Source organism: Amblyraja radiata, chromosome 5 (genome assembly GCF_010909765.2).
Source record: "Amblyraja radiata isolate CabotCenter1 chromosome 5, sAmbRad1.1.pri, whole genome shotgun sequence".
NCBI lineage: Eukaryota > Metazoa > Chordata > Chondrichthyes > Rajiformes > Rajidae > Amblyraja > Amblyraja radiata.
Genome location: NC_045960.1, coordinates 35,099,814 through 35,114,219, shown reverse-complemented (window position 1 = coordinate 35,114,219; position 14,406 = coordinate 35,099,814). Strand labels below are relative to the sequence as shown.

Sequence of the window (14,406 nt, the reverse complement as noted above, 5' to 3'; positions counted from 1 at the left end):
CTTTGTAAATCTCTATGAGATTTCATCACATTCTTGCAAAGAGCACAGGAAATCTATTACATCTCTCTATGTACAGCAAGCCTACCATCCAGTAGACTACATTACAGCTGTGATCGCATCATGACCCGATATATTAGCAATTACTTGTGCAGTTGTGTTCAAATCCTCTTATATTTAAACCCTATGTATCATTTGCCTTCCTGCTCATCTTCTGCATATTGGCTTTCAACTACGTTTGTGTTAGGGCACCAAGTTCCCAGCATTACCCGATCTACAAACTACTTTGTTTCTCCGCTTTCAATGATTTCACTTCCAGCTTTAACATCAGTGATGAACAACACCTAATGAAAAAGCCTTTTGTATTAAATGTTTTAGGAAAGTAAAGAAAAATCATTCCATATATGAATCTGTAAGGAGGAACTGCAGATGCTGGTTAAACCTGAAGACAGACACAAAAAGCTGGAGTAACTCAGCGGGTCAAGCAGCATCTCTTGAGAAATGGAATAGGTGACATTTCGGTCGAACCGAAACCTTGCCTATACCTTGACCCACTGAGTTATTCCAGCTTTTTGTGTCTGTCTTCTACATATGAATCTGTTCTATTAGGAAACCCTTGTCTCACAACATGATTGTTTATGCATGATATAATTATCTATATACCTAATGACATCGCAAAATCAAGTTAATGCAAAACTTGCATTTGTTATCTATGGAGAAAATCAATAGTGGATACTGCTGGGTACTACAAAGTGATGAACAAATAAAGTGAGTCTCAGAGAAACTTTGAAAATAGGTATTGTACCTGACACTTTCTGTAGTTGCATCATAAGCCAAAACATATCTCGTGTACACTGTTCACAATAAATTCTACAGTTGCTTAGATAACCAAGGCATACCTCATGTAATAATAACAATTTCACAATAACAATTCAGGACTTGGATGTAGATTGCTCCCTGGCAGCTTTTGAGCATGAGCTCGCATAATCCTGTGAAGTTTTTTCCCAGTGCCAAGTCCCCAGTGCCTTGATCTGCTGCATGAGATACTCCCGTGATGCAGGTGTAACCACTCAAATTGCCTGACTTCTTCAATGCAACAGTAGCATCTAAACATAAAAGTGAAAAAGAAACAGTTTCATGCTGTGAATGTGTCAATCATTCTAATCCAGTTTTCCCAAGAATATTCGCAACCTGACTGAGAATAACAAAACACGGAGCTGAAGGAGTATATAAAATTTAATGAAAACAGCAAATATATAAATATGGATAGTTTCCTGTAATTGAATCAGATTTATTGAATAATTAGCAGTGGGTCAATCAGATTGAAAACTGGTATCGATTTTTCCCCCCAAAAATTATGCAGTTCTCGCCCAAGTCCATTCTTGCCCACTTTTTGAGCAGTCAGAATCTGCCCCTTTAAAACCTAATAGTTAGATCAATTAAGACCTGGATCCATGCACGGAATACTTGCTACATCTCTTTGGCCGTGTGCCCTGAAGTTGGAAAGAGGATTATTAACGCATGATAGGTTTTGAAAAATCAAGAGACCTAATGCAGCAAACAGATCAGTGTACCATAGAAAGACACATTTTAAAATGATGGTGGCTGGTATATTGGTGTTAATATGGGATAGGTTTGCCAAATTCTCTTTAAATCCATTAAAGTCCATTTTTTCCATTCCATCCATATTGAATTGGTTGGGATAAAATCTGATTCAATGTTTCTCATGTTACACGTTTGTAACAATATATATTCAGGTGTATTGTCAACTTGGTGCTGAGAAATTTATTGGCATTCATTAATATAATTTTTGATGACTGTTCTAGATGGATTATTATTTGTCAGTCTTTAGAAAGTTCCCCACCTGAATTACCATCTAACCATTTCCCTGCACAGATGTTGCCTGACCCATTAAATTCCTCAGCACTTTGTTGTTTACTTGAGATTCCAGCATAGGAGCTCTCTTGTGTCTCCAAGATTATTATTAGTAATGGGATGCATGATTTTACACTGCCTCAGTTTCCACCTGACAGCTGAACTAAAAATTAATGAGACACGAGAGACTGCAGGTAATGATATTTTAAGAAAAATACAAACTGCAGGAGGAACTCAGTGGGACAGGCAACATCTGTGGAGGGAAATGGACAGACGATGTTTTGGGTCAGAACCATTCTTCAGACTGCTGGAGTAGAGGGGAGATAGCTCGTAAAAAGCAGTGAAAGGATGGGATGGGTAAGAGCTAACAAGTGATGAGTCGATCCAGGTAAGGAAGGGTTGGCTGACGGATAGGTCAGATGGAGGAAAAAAAGGTGGAGATAGTAAGCAAAGCTGGAGGTGATAAATGGGGGAGACAAATGCCTGTAAATAGTGATATCTGTCAAGAAAGAAGGTGGGGAGTGAAATGTAGAGATGAATGGAGAAATTAATTGTGAGTGGAAGGGAATGGGGGGAGAACGGAAAATGGGAGGATCAGCATATGGATGATAAATTTATGGAGGAGTTGGAGAAGGAGAATAGCACTGTGTAATTCTAGACAGGGAGAATGGAAATCAAGGTGTGCATGGGGATGGGAGGAATGAAGATGAGTAGAAAAGTCTGAAGAAAGGTCCTGACCCAAAATGGTACTTATCCATGTTCTCCAGATATGCTGCTGTCTGACACTCCAATACTTTGTATGCTTTCGTGTCAACGAGCACCTGCAGTTCCTTGTTTTAGTTTTAGTTTTTTAGTTTTAGAGATACAGCATGGAAACAGGCCCTTTGGCCCACTGAGACTGTACCGGCCAGTGGTCCCCGCACATTAACACTATCCTACACACACTAGGGACAATTTACACTTATACCAAGCCAATGTACCTACAAATTTGTACATCTTTGGAGTATGCGAGGAAACCGAAGATCTTGGAGAAAACCCACGTGGTCACAGGGAGAACGTACAAACTCTGTGCAGACAGACAGTCAGAGTCGAACCCGAGTCTCCGGCACTGCAAGCGCTCTAATGCCCCTGCCCCACTTAGGAAACATGAATGTAAACCTCTGGAGACTTTGCGCCCCACCCAAGGTTTATGTGCGGTTCCCGGAGGTTTTTGTCAGTCTCCCTAATGGTCGAAAGTGGTTTCCGCTTCTTCTATGTTCCGGCGATTATTTCAAAAAATTAAAAACCGGCCGCGACTAAAAATAGGTTGCCGTTTTAAAAATCGGTAATTCAAGTTCAAGTTCAAGTGAGTTTATTGTCATGTGTCCCTGTATAGGACAATGAAATTCTTGCTTTGCTTCAGCACACAGAACATAGTAGGCATTTACTACAAAACAGATAAGTGTGTCCATATACCATAATATAAATATATACACACACATGAATAAATAAACTGATAAAGTGCAAATAACAGAAAATGGGTTATTAATAATCAGAGTTTTGTCTGAGCCAGGTTTAATAGCCTGATGGCTGTGGGGAAGTAGCTATTCCTGAACCTGGTTGTTGCAGTCTTCAGGCTCCTGTACCTTCTACCTGAAGGTAGCAGGGAGATGAGTGTGTGGCCAGGATGGTGTGGGTCTTTGATGATACTGCCAGCCTTTATGAGGCAGCGACAGCGATAAATCCCCTCGATGGAAGGAAGGTCAGAGCCGATGATGAACTGGGCAGTGTTTACTACTTTTTGTAGTCTTTTCCTCTCCAGGGCGCTCAAATTGCCGAACCAAGCCACGATGCAACCGGTCAGCATGCTCTCTACTGTGCACCTGTAGAAGTTAGAGAGAGTCTTCCTTGACAAACCGTCTCTCCGTAATCTTCTCAGGAAGTAGAGGCGCTGATGAGCTTTCTTGATAATTGCATTAGTGTTCTCGGACCAGGAAAGATCTTCAGAGATGTGATTTTTTATTCGAAGCCGGTTGCGATGCTAGTTGAAGGTGGTTGCCGGAGGTTGCTGGTAGTGGAAGGTAAGACCTCCCTGGTGGAATAAAACTGGTAGGTATGTTGCAAAACTTACCTTCAGCGGCGCTGCAGTTCTGCCGCTGCCCGTGTGCGCGACTTTGGCGCCTTTGAGAGGAGGGTGGGTTTAAAACGCGATTTTTTCTAAGGTATTGAAATCGATGTTGTTCAGCCTACTTAATTGCTGACGAAAAATCGCTGCGAAATTCGTTCGCCGCAGCTATTTTTAAACTAAATTGGGTTATTTAATTGTTATAGTAGATTAAAAATCATCCTCTAAAGCCGCGAACCCCGACAACGGGACGGATCTCATGAAGGGGACAAGGCAAGGTAGGTTGTTTATTTTTACATTAAAAAGGGCTTCTTAAGATCCCTTTATACAAAATGTTATGCTGCGAGTAGCTGACTTGGGGGCCCATTCAATCCCGCAGTATCTTTCATGCCATATCGGCTTCAAATCCACCGCATTGGCAGCGTTCCAAACCAGCACGTTCCACAGAATCCCACTGGCAAGCTGATTTAAATGGCCATTAATTTACAGCAATTGAACACTAAATCCCTTCCATTTGGCCTATAAATTAATGTCAATGAGATTTAAAAATCATGTTTTATTGTGAATTCTTGTGTGAATGTTCTTTGGACACTTAGGCTATTTAAAAATGTTAATCTTTCCTTAAGAAATGGATAGATGTTTAGATCTAGTAATTGAATTTTGAAATTAGCTACAATTGGGTAACTAACTAATTATATGCTTTAATATAATTGTAAGTAAGATTGTTTAATATTTGTTTCAGAATGCTTCAATCTATAATAACTGAAAATGTCTTTCAGTTCTCTTAATTTTTAATAAAGTTATGGGCTTTAGACTGTTCTTGATCACAGCTTTTGTGTTAAGTCAATGGAAAATCAATAGGGAACAAGATGCTAATTTCCGAGTATGAAAATGGCCATAGCATTTTTAATACTGAAGATATGAAAGTGAATTAGGTGTCAAATTAAACTTCTTTTTATGCTTTATCTGATGGGATAAATTGCAGACTTGATTTTTTAAATCTCAAAATTATCGATTTTTAAAACGGCAACCTATTTTTAGTAGCGGCCGGTTTTGAATTTTTTGAAATAATCGCCGGAAAATAGAAGAAGCGGAAACCGCTTTCGACCATTAGGGAGACTGACAAAAACCTCCGGGTACTGCATGGAAACCTTAGGTGGGGCGCAAAGTCTCCAGAGGTTTCCGTTCAGGTTTTCTCAGTGGGACAGGGGCATAAGGCAGCAACTCTATGCAGTGCCATCGTGCTGTACCTTTCTACAGATGAGAAGAATTTAATGTTCATGCCATTGGTTTTTAAGTACACAAGTGAAATTGAAGGTGATGTTTTAACTATGTTGGATGTTAAAATGTGAGAGGGTCCACTTTAAACTATAGCACTTGGTAAAGACTTTGCGCCTACTTCAAATAATATTTCATATAGTTGCAATGATCAAGCACTATATTCATTAATAAGATTTAAATTTTGCCAAGATAGTAATGTCCCATTAGGAAAAAAAAGACTTCTCCATCAAAGAGTTTGCACCATCTGTACTTACGCTGACCAGCGAAGTCACTTCTGATCATTCCTTACTGTTACTGGAAAATATTCAAGGCCTCCATTAGCCTCCAGCAGACCAAACGTCCACTCCTGCGTGTGGAACAACTTTTTGCAAGAACATTGAGTTTCGGGGCAGGAGTTAAAACAATGACCATGGTTCATGTTACCAACCTCAACCATTTTGTACCACAATCACCCCTTTCCCCAACCAAGACCTGCTTTCAGTGTTATTTTCATATTTGTGAAGTGTTCAAGAGACGTGGCACCAAATCTTGGACACCCACTGTGTTCTTTTTTTCCGGGAAAAGGTGATTAGCCTTTTTCTCCTCAGCGGTCACAGTTTACGAATAAGGGGTAGGTCATGTAGGACTGAGATGAGGAAAAACCTTTTTACTCAGAGAGTTGTGAATCTGTGGAATTCTCTGCCCGAGAAGGCAGTGGAGGCCAATTCACTGGATGTTTTCAAGAGATAGATTTAGCTCTTGGGAATAAAGGAATCAAGGAATATCGGTAAAAAGCAGGAAGGATTTTAGATGATCAGCCATGATCATGTTGAATGGCGGTGTTGGCTCGAAGGGCTGGCTGGCATACTGCAGCACCTATTTTTCTATGTTTCTATGTTTCTTTTCATTGGTTTTACTGACTTAGAGATATATATTACTGCGAATGACTATTGTTCTGATTTGTAATAATTCTTGTTTAAGATGAAATCAAAATGTAAGTAAGTAAGTAAGTAAGTTTATTGGCCAAGTATTCACATACAAGGAATTTGCCTAGGTGCTCTGCCCGCAAGTAACAACATGACATACAGTGACAGTTACGAATGACTCAGAAAACACTAAACATGAATAATAATAAAACATTAATGATAAAACACCATTGATCAAGCATGCGAACCAACAAAATACCAGATCAAAGGGTGGCTACAGATTTTTGGCTGTTGAGTAGAGCAACTACTCGTGAATAAAAACTGTTTTTATGTCTGGCTGTGGCATCTTTAACAGTCCGGAGTTGCCTTCCAGAGGGAAGTGATTCAAAGAGATTGTGGCTAGGGTGAGAGGGGTCAGAGATGATCTTGCCCACTTGCTTCCTGGCCCTTGCAGTGTACAGTTCTTCAATGGAGGGAAGGTTGCAGCCAATAATCTTCTCTGCTGATCGGACGATTCGCTGCAGCCTCCAGGTGTCGTGCTTGGTGGCTGAGCCAAACCAGACCATGATGGAGAAGGTGAGGACAGACTCTACGATGGCCGTATAGAATTGGACCATCATTGCCTGTGGCAAAATGTGCTTCCTCAGCTGCCGTAGGAAGTACATCCTCTGTTGTGCCTTTTTGACTGTTGAGTCGATGGTAGTCCCCCACTTAAGGTCCTTCCAGATGATGGTTCCCAGGAACTTAAAAGACTCTACAGATGTGACTGTGGTGTTGTTGATGGTGAGTGGGATGAGGGGAGGGGGAGCTCTCCTAAAGTCTACAATCAATTCCACTGTCTTAAGAGCATTGAGCTCTAGGTTGTTGCGATGGTACCAGGACGCCAGCTGTGACACTTCCTGTCTGTAGGCTGATTCCTCCCCATCCTGGATCAGTCCAATCAGGGTTGTGCCATCTGCAAACTTGAGAAGCTTGACAGAGGTGTCTGTGAAGGTGCAGTCGTTGGTGTAGAGAGAGTAGAGGAGAGGAGAAAGTACGCAGCCTTGCGGTGCTCCTATGCTGAGCGTTTGCGGGTTTGAGATGTGCTTTCCCAGCGTCTCATGCTGCTTCCTGTCTGTCAATATACTCAAAGTACATTTACAGTCATAGTTCAGTGCAGCACCTTCAAGAATTTCTTCATCTACAGTTTAAATAATTAGTTAAATAAATAAAAGATACAAAAGATTGAAAGCACATACAACCAGATTCAGAAACACTTTCATCCCCCACAGTCAGACTACTGTACAGATCTCTAACACCCTATGGTGTAATTCTGATTTTCCATTCAATCTGATTACAGACCTTGGACTTTTTCTCTGTAACTGAAATGCTGTAATACCATTCTGCGCCCCCTCGTATTTTTCTCTTTGAACTACCTGTTATACCTGGGTAGGCTTAATTGTACTCATATACAGCATAATTTGATTGATAGCGCACAAACACAGTTTTTCACTGCATCTCGATACACATGATAACAATAAACCAATACCAAAAACAAATTACACTTTCTTATATAGACTTCCTGTGGCTTGAGTCTAAAGCATTGATTCTCAGTTGTTATGCACAGATATTCTTTGTACTAAGTGTGAGTCTTCATGTATTGATTTTGTAAGTATTATTTACTATCTGATTGGTGTGACATCTTTGCTGACAGGCTAGAAGGCAGCAATTGGAATTGCTTGTATTCAGCATGAAAACATTGTAATAGTAGGATTTAAAAATAATACACCAGAACTGAGGTCACATGCTTTATGAAGCGGAAGCCTTATGAATCAAAAGGTAGTATTAACATAATAGTAACACTGTACCTCAGTACACGTGACAATAAACGAAACTGTAAACATATACTTTTTTGTTAAAGAAGTATGTGTTGCCCTCGGGGTGATTTTCACCAGAATATTTAGAAATAGATAATTTGACCCCTCATGCCTGTTCCACAATTGGATAAGGTCATGGTGGATCCTTCACATCTACATCACTTTCTTATGTTGTCTCCTTTTTCTCTGATACCCTTAATAATTAAAAAAAAACTATCAATCTCGGTCTTGAATATACTCAACAACTGAGCTTCCACAGCCCTCTCTGGGAAATAATTCCAAGGATTCACTGCCCTATGTTGAAGACATTAAAAAAAAAACTGAGTCTAGACCAATAACGGGTGGATGGTCTGATGTGTGAAAATAGGTATGGCCCTAATAGGCTGAAGTATAAAGATAAAGCATTCAATAGGGTTAAGGCACAGATGTAATTGGTCACATAGTAGGAAGACTTTTCAGATGTAGCATAATGTAAACCATGATAGCCTCAACCCTCATAGCTTTATTAATGAGGAGTTCCCAAACACATTAGGATACTCTAGTGAAACATTTAAATTACTGGATTAGCACACATTGTTCTCGACCCTTGATCTCGAAACATGAGTTTGAGGAATTTAAATTTAAATCTGAATGTATTTAAAGTTAATGGTGAAAGTATTAGTATTAGTAATTAATATTAGTTCTATGAATCAACTGGACTGTCATAAAATGAAAAATAATTGACCATCCCTATCTTTCGAGGCCCCATTTTGACTGTGGACCCACCCAGGTAGTTAGCTCTTAATTATTTGTTCAGTTCAGGGCTAATTAGCGATAGACAGTAAATGCTGACTTTGCCAGCAACATTACCCGAGTGAATAATAAAAATAATTTTTTTTATGAACTAGTTTACTATGCCAATTCAATCTGTTGAGTTTTCCTGAGCTTTTCTTCATAAGGTCAACAAAACCAAAATGGTTGGAAGCTCCCAAAGGAAAAGTGAGCGTAAGACACATTCATCACAATGCTTTCACAAATTATGTTCTTTCTTATTTTATAGACAAATCTGTAAGGAATTTCAAGACCTCTTAAGCCAGGACAGATCACCTCTGGGATCTTCGAGACCAACTCCAATTCTAGACCTTGACATTCAGAGACATTTAACACATTTTAGGTACTTGATTGTCTTGTCGTATTTCTGAATAATTGGTCATTTTATTTTCAATTAAGTAAATCTCGCGTGAAAGCCTGACGTGAAGATGGTTGCTCAAGTAGTTCACTAATCTGTGCTATTTATGTGTGGTGTATAATTCACTATAGTTAACTATTGTTGCATACTGAGTTGGTTTAAAATTGTGCCAAACTATAATGCAAAAGGTTTCATAACAAGAAGATTGACATCAAGGTGCACATCAGATGTTGGCATGACAAAGGCACATCCAGCCCATTCAAACTTCCGGTTGTTCCAAAAAAAGTCAAACCAGGCAGAAATAAATTCTTACTCACCACCCTATCCCATCCTCAAAACTAATATTCATCTATATGTGAGGCCCTTGGCTGCCTCACGAAAACATCTTTGACTGCATGGGAAATAGCTTGATTAAATAATGGATCTGAATGCATGGTCATGTGCAAGGAAACCTTCCAGTAAGAAGTTATTCACTTCCCTTGAAGCCTATGGCATAGCAGATTAATAGTAGTCTATTTTTATAAGATGCAACACAATATGGCTAATTTGTAGGAAGGAAATGCAGATGGAACTGCATATCTATTCCACATTTTCCTTTATCATCATCTCTTTTGATCTCTTACACTTCATCTCTGTAACTCCCTCTCCCCTGAAGCTCAGTTTGAAGAAGGGTCTCGAGCCGAAACGTCACCCATTCCTTCCATCCAGAGATGCTGCCTGTCCCGCTGAGTTACTCCAGCATTTTATGTCTATTTACAATATGGCTAATGGCTTAGTGCTCTAATGATATTTGTAGTGATGTGACCAAAGACCCTTTCTAACTGTACTCAGGCAAAGGTTTGTGATATTGATGTATTGTTAAAGCTTGGTGATTATTTACTTCATTCTAACATTACCTGAGGTAAACAATGTCAACCAAAAATATTATATTTATTTGGTTAAGATCCTTGCTGACTATAATTGAGGCATTGTCAAAAACGTGGTTTATAATCATGCACTTTTTAAAAACAGTTTATTTATAATAATGATTTTGCACTCTTTAAGATCAAATTGGATGTTGACTCTCCTGTTTTAAATCCCTTGACACAGCCTGATCACACATGGATTCGGTACCCCTGCTATCTGTGCTGCCCTCAGTAGCTTCCAAACTGTCCTGAGTGAAATGCTCAACTATCTGGATAAGCACACAGTTACTAAAAATGGAGCTTCACCAGAGAATGGCCAGGGCAATAGCAACACAGAAAAAGGAACACTGCGGAAGAGCTTGGATCCATCTCAAAAAGATGGGAAAATCGAGAAAACAGAATGAACTCAGTGAATGAACTTTGAAGTCAGCCAGAGCTTTCCTGCTGCTGAAGTCCACTTAAATGAAGTCGGTATCTCTTGTAGGAAGACTAGAAGGAAGGAAACAAAAGCTCAATGATGGAGTCACTATTTTTACAATATTGAAATATTTTGTGCACAGTTGTGCTGTTTATATAGTGTTTATAGTGATGCACAATACAATTTAACCACTGGATACAAATATGCGGTATCTTCTTTCAGTTAACGATCTACGCAATGTGCCATAAACCAGCTCGACATTCACATCATGTTATATGATTTGACCTCCAAATTCTTAGGAAGGTGGTGGCTCCAGCCACCTGTCAGAAACAAGGAAACTTCCACTTTTGCAGGCATAGCTCCAATCAGAGTCCAGTCTGTTTAAGTTCTGACCAACAAAGTCACAGTAATCAAAGGCTGAAATAGCTGCAGATTTTTGAACTGACCACATTTCCACTTGTGTGCATAACTGGACAGTAAAACAAAGGCTTTAAATTAATTTACTGACTTCAATTATTGTAACGAGTAGCTGAATCACTTGGCATGATATCATAATTTAGCAGTCAAACATTATTATGACAGAAATCATCGTATAACATAGCTGGCAATATGACTTCCATGCAAAAGGATCCCAACCTGAAACATCACATAGCATGTTCTCCAGAAATGCCAATGGACCCACTGAGTTACTCCAGCACATTGTGTCTTTTTCTTTTGTTGTAAACCAGCATCTGCAGTTCCTTCAGTCTTCAATTTGAACTTAATTTAATCACCTGATACTGGATTTTTTTTTTGTTAAAATGAAATTAGGTAACTCTGCACCTTACAGTGTTACATATGTGAAAGTAACACTGTTGATGTTGATATTTCAGCATATTTTGAACTTAATGGGACTTAAAGCTACTGATTATTTCATAAAGATATGACTGATTCTAAGGGAAATGTTGTTTAATATTTCAAAAAAATTCATAAAAAGTATTAACAATTTAACTTGCATATTTTGTAAACAGATAATTGCATTTCAAAAGAAAGGAAAATGCCCAGCTGCATCCAAGGCAAAGGAAGGCTGCTACTTTGCATTAAACATTTCAATAGAGCTCACAAGTGTATCTTATCAATGATCAGTTGACTGTGCATTTTTTAAGGTTATTTTCTTTCAGAATTCCAGTATGTGCATCCCTTTTATAAACCTATTATTTAAAGTGCCTGGCAAGGGTTTGAATCCCACCAAGGGAGCTGAGAAGCTTTAGTGTTTATTTGTTTTTAATGTTAGCAATGGTGAACCTGGATTGGCAAAAAAAAAATCCTTTAAATCCATTAGTTTACTATTGTCCACCAGGAAGTGTATCTGAAATCTTTTTTTCTATCTGGCTTATTTGTGATTCCAGGCCTGCAGCAATGCAATTGACTTTTAACTTTTCATGAGAGGAATAGATCGGGTAGATGCACAGAATCTCTTGCCTAGAGTAAGGGAATCGGGAACCAGAGGACATAGGTTCACGGTGAAGGGGAAAAGATTTAATAGGAATCTGAGGAGTAACTTTTTCACACAAAGGGTGATATATGGAACAAGCTGCCAAAGGAGGTAGTTGAGGCTGGGACTATCCCATCGTTTAAGAAGAAGTTGGACAGGTACATGGATAGGGGAGGTTTGGAGGGATACGGACCAGGCGCAGGCAGGTGGGACTAGTGTAGCTGGGACATGGTGGCCGGTGTGGGCAAGTTGGGCCAAAGGGCCTGTTTCCACACTGTATCACTCTATGACTAAAACTGCTCTCTGATATGGCCTATTTTACCATTAAGCTCAGTAATATTTAAGGAAAGGCAATAGATTCTTGCCTTGCTCTCATCCTGTGAATAAATAAATACAGGCTGTCCCTATTAATAACTGGGTTCCATTTTTACAGATGTCCATGAATAGATTTTGTCGATAAGTCAGAAAATACATAAGAATAACTCCATGTGATACCATACCTCCATTGCAATGCATGTCACCAGAGGCACACAAGAGTGTTAAGAATGAACAGTTACTTTCAATGGAGAGAGAGAGAAACTAGTTTTGCTGCTCAAAGGAATGAATAGATGTATGTACTTCAGACTTTTGAACTTGATTTTTTTTTATTATGGAGGCTCACTCATATGTAGCGGCAGCTATAGGTTGGGTGTTTGTAATCTGGGGTTTGTTTGTACATTAAAAAAAAGGACCTTTCCCCAAATATTTAGTGTCAGATTTCAAGCAAACTTTAAATAATTCTGTTTTCCTGTTCCTGGTTAGTTTTGGCACATATCTATTAGACCCATTCAGTGAAAATATTTTTCCATTGCATTTCTTCATGACATTGCTGCACTGTTAGAGTTATACATACAGCACGTTCATCCTACCACATCTACACTAATAATCAAAGTCTACAATAATCCCATTTTCCCTGCTCAAACCCATCAGGTTCCCTCCCACAATTTTCCAACCACTCATCTGTACTAGGGGCAAATTGTAATAGATAAATAACCTTCAAGCAGCACATTTCTGGCATGTAGGAAGAACCCTAGGGGAAGCCCATGCAGTCACGGGGAGTACTAATAAAAACCACACAAAGTCAAGATTGAACCTGGCACTCTGGAGCTATCAGGAAGCAGCAGTAACAACTGTGCCACTGTGCCCCCGACTGTTATCCTGCACCATCTTTCCTCAACATGATTTACTTTGTATGGTTTCACTCCCCCTTTTCTAAATATAGCGGGCACATCCGCAGAATCATGTTTTTCTTTCTGGTCCCACAATACCTCTCTGGTGTTCATCTTTCCATAAAAGCCTGAATACTCTCATTTATATCTTGGTCCTAATGATGTAATTAAGTTTAGTTTAGTTTAGTTTAGAGATACAGCACGGAAACAGACCTTTATGCGCACCGATGTCTGCGCTGACCAGCAATCCCCGTAAGCTAGCACTATCCTATATACTAGGGACAATTTACAGTTTTTTTCTACTGATGTCGATTGACTTACAAACTTGTACGACTTTGAAACTGGAGAACCCAGGGAAAACCCATGCGTTCACGGGAAGAACATACAAACTCTGTACAGACAGCACCCATAGTCATGATCGAGCTCGGGTCTCTGGCGCTGTAAGGCCGCAACTCTACCACTGCGCCACCGTGTCGCCCCCTGTAACAACATATTATTACAGGTTGCTATGTCCATATTAACAAGTATATTCAATTTGGATATTGAGAATAAGCACACTTCACCCCATCACTTCCCTTGACTTTGTGATGATGTCCATGGGACATAATGAAACAATCGGTGAATGATTGGAGTTAGTGATGGCTAGGGAAAATATTGTGTGATGAGTTGGAAGTTAATTCTGCCATTTTCATGCCATGGTATAAAGTTTGTTCCTTTGCACAATTTCTTAAGGGCCTGTCCCACTGTACGAGGTAATTCAAGAGTTCTCCCGAGTCCTCCCCTGATTCGAGCTCGTGTAATGTTCGTAGCGGGTACGTAGGAGCTCGTGGGTGTCACATAGCGGCTCGTACGAGTAACAGTAGGTACTTGGGAAATCCGGTAAACTCATGATGTTTTTCAACACTGAAAAATGTCCACGAGTAAAAAAATACTCGTGATGAAAAAATGTTTTACTTTTTACTCGTACGAGCCCCTACGTACCCGCTGCATACATTACATGAGCTCGAATCAGGGGAGAACTCTGGAGAACTCTTGAATTACCTTGTACAGTGGGAAAGGCCCTTTATCTTCCTCCATGACAATCTGCTGAAGTTGAAGGAAATCATACAAATATTTTGTTTCCTGCTTCACTCCAAATCTTCTCCCACTATAACATTTCCTGCCTCTGTCTGTATTTCAACCTTTCTACTTGTCGGGTGTTTGCCCATTATTTTT

At 39.6% G+C, this 14,406-nt stretch overlaps 1 protein-coding gene across 1 annotated transcript in view; it reads left to right on the top strand.

Annotated features, from left to right (window-relative positions):
* tfap2d (transcription factor AP-2 delta) overlaps positions 1–11,199 on the top strand; it is a 61,487-nt gene extending 50,288 nt beyond the window's left edge. The window contains exons 7-8 of the mRNA XM_033021001.1: positions 9,058–9,171; positions 10,276–11,199. Coding sequence (XP_032876892.1) covers positions 9,058–9,171; positions 10,276–10,495 — 334 coding nt within the window. The 3' untranslated portion in view covers positions 10,496–11,199. The remainder of the gene's footprint in view (positions 1–9,057; positions 9,172–10,275) is intronic.
* The last annotated feature ends 3,207 nt before the right edge of the window (positions 11,200–14,406 follow it).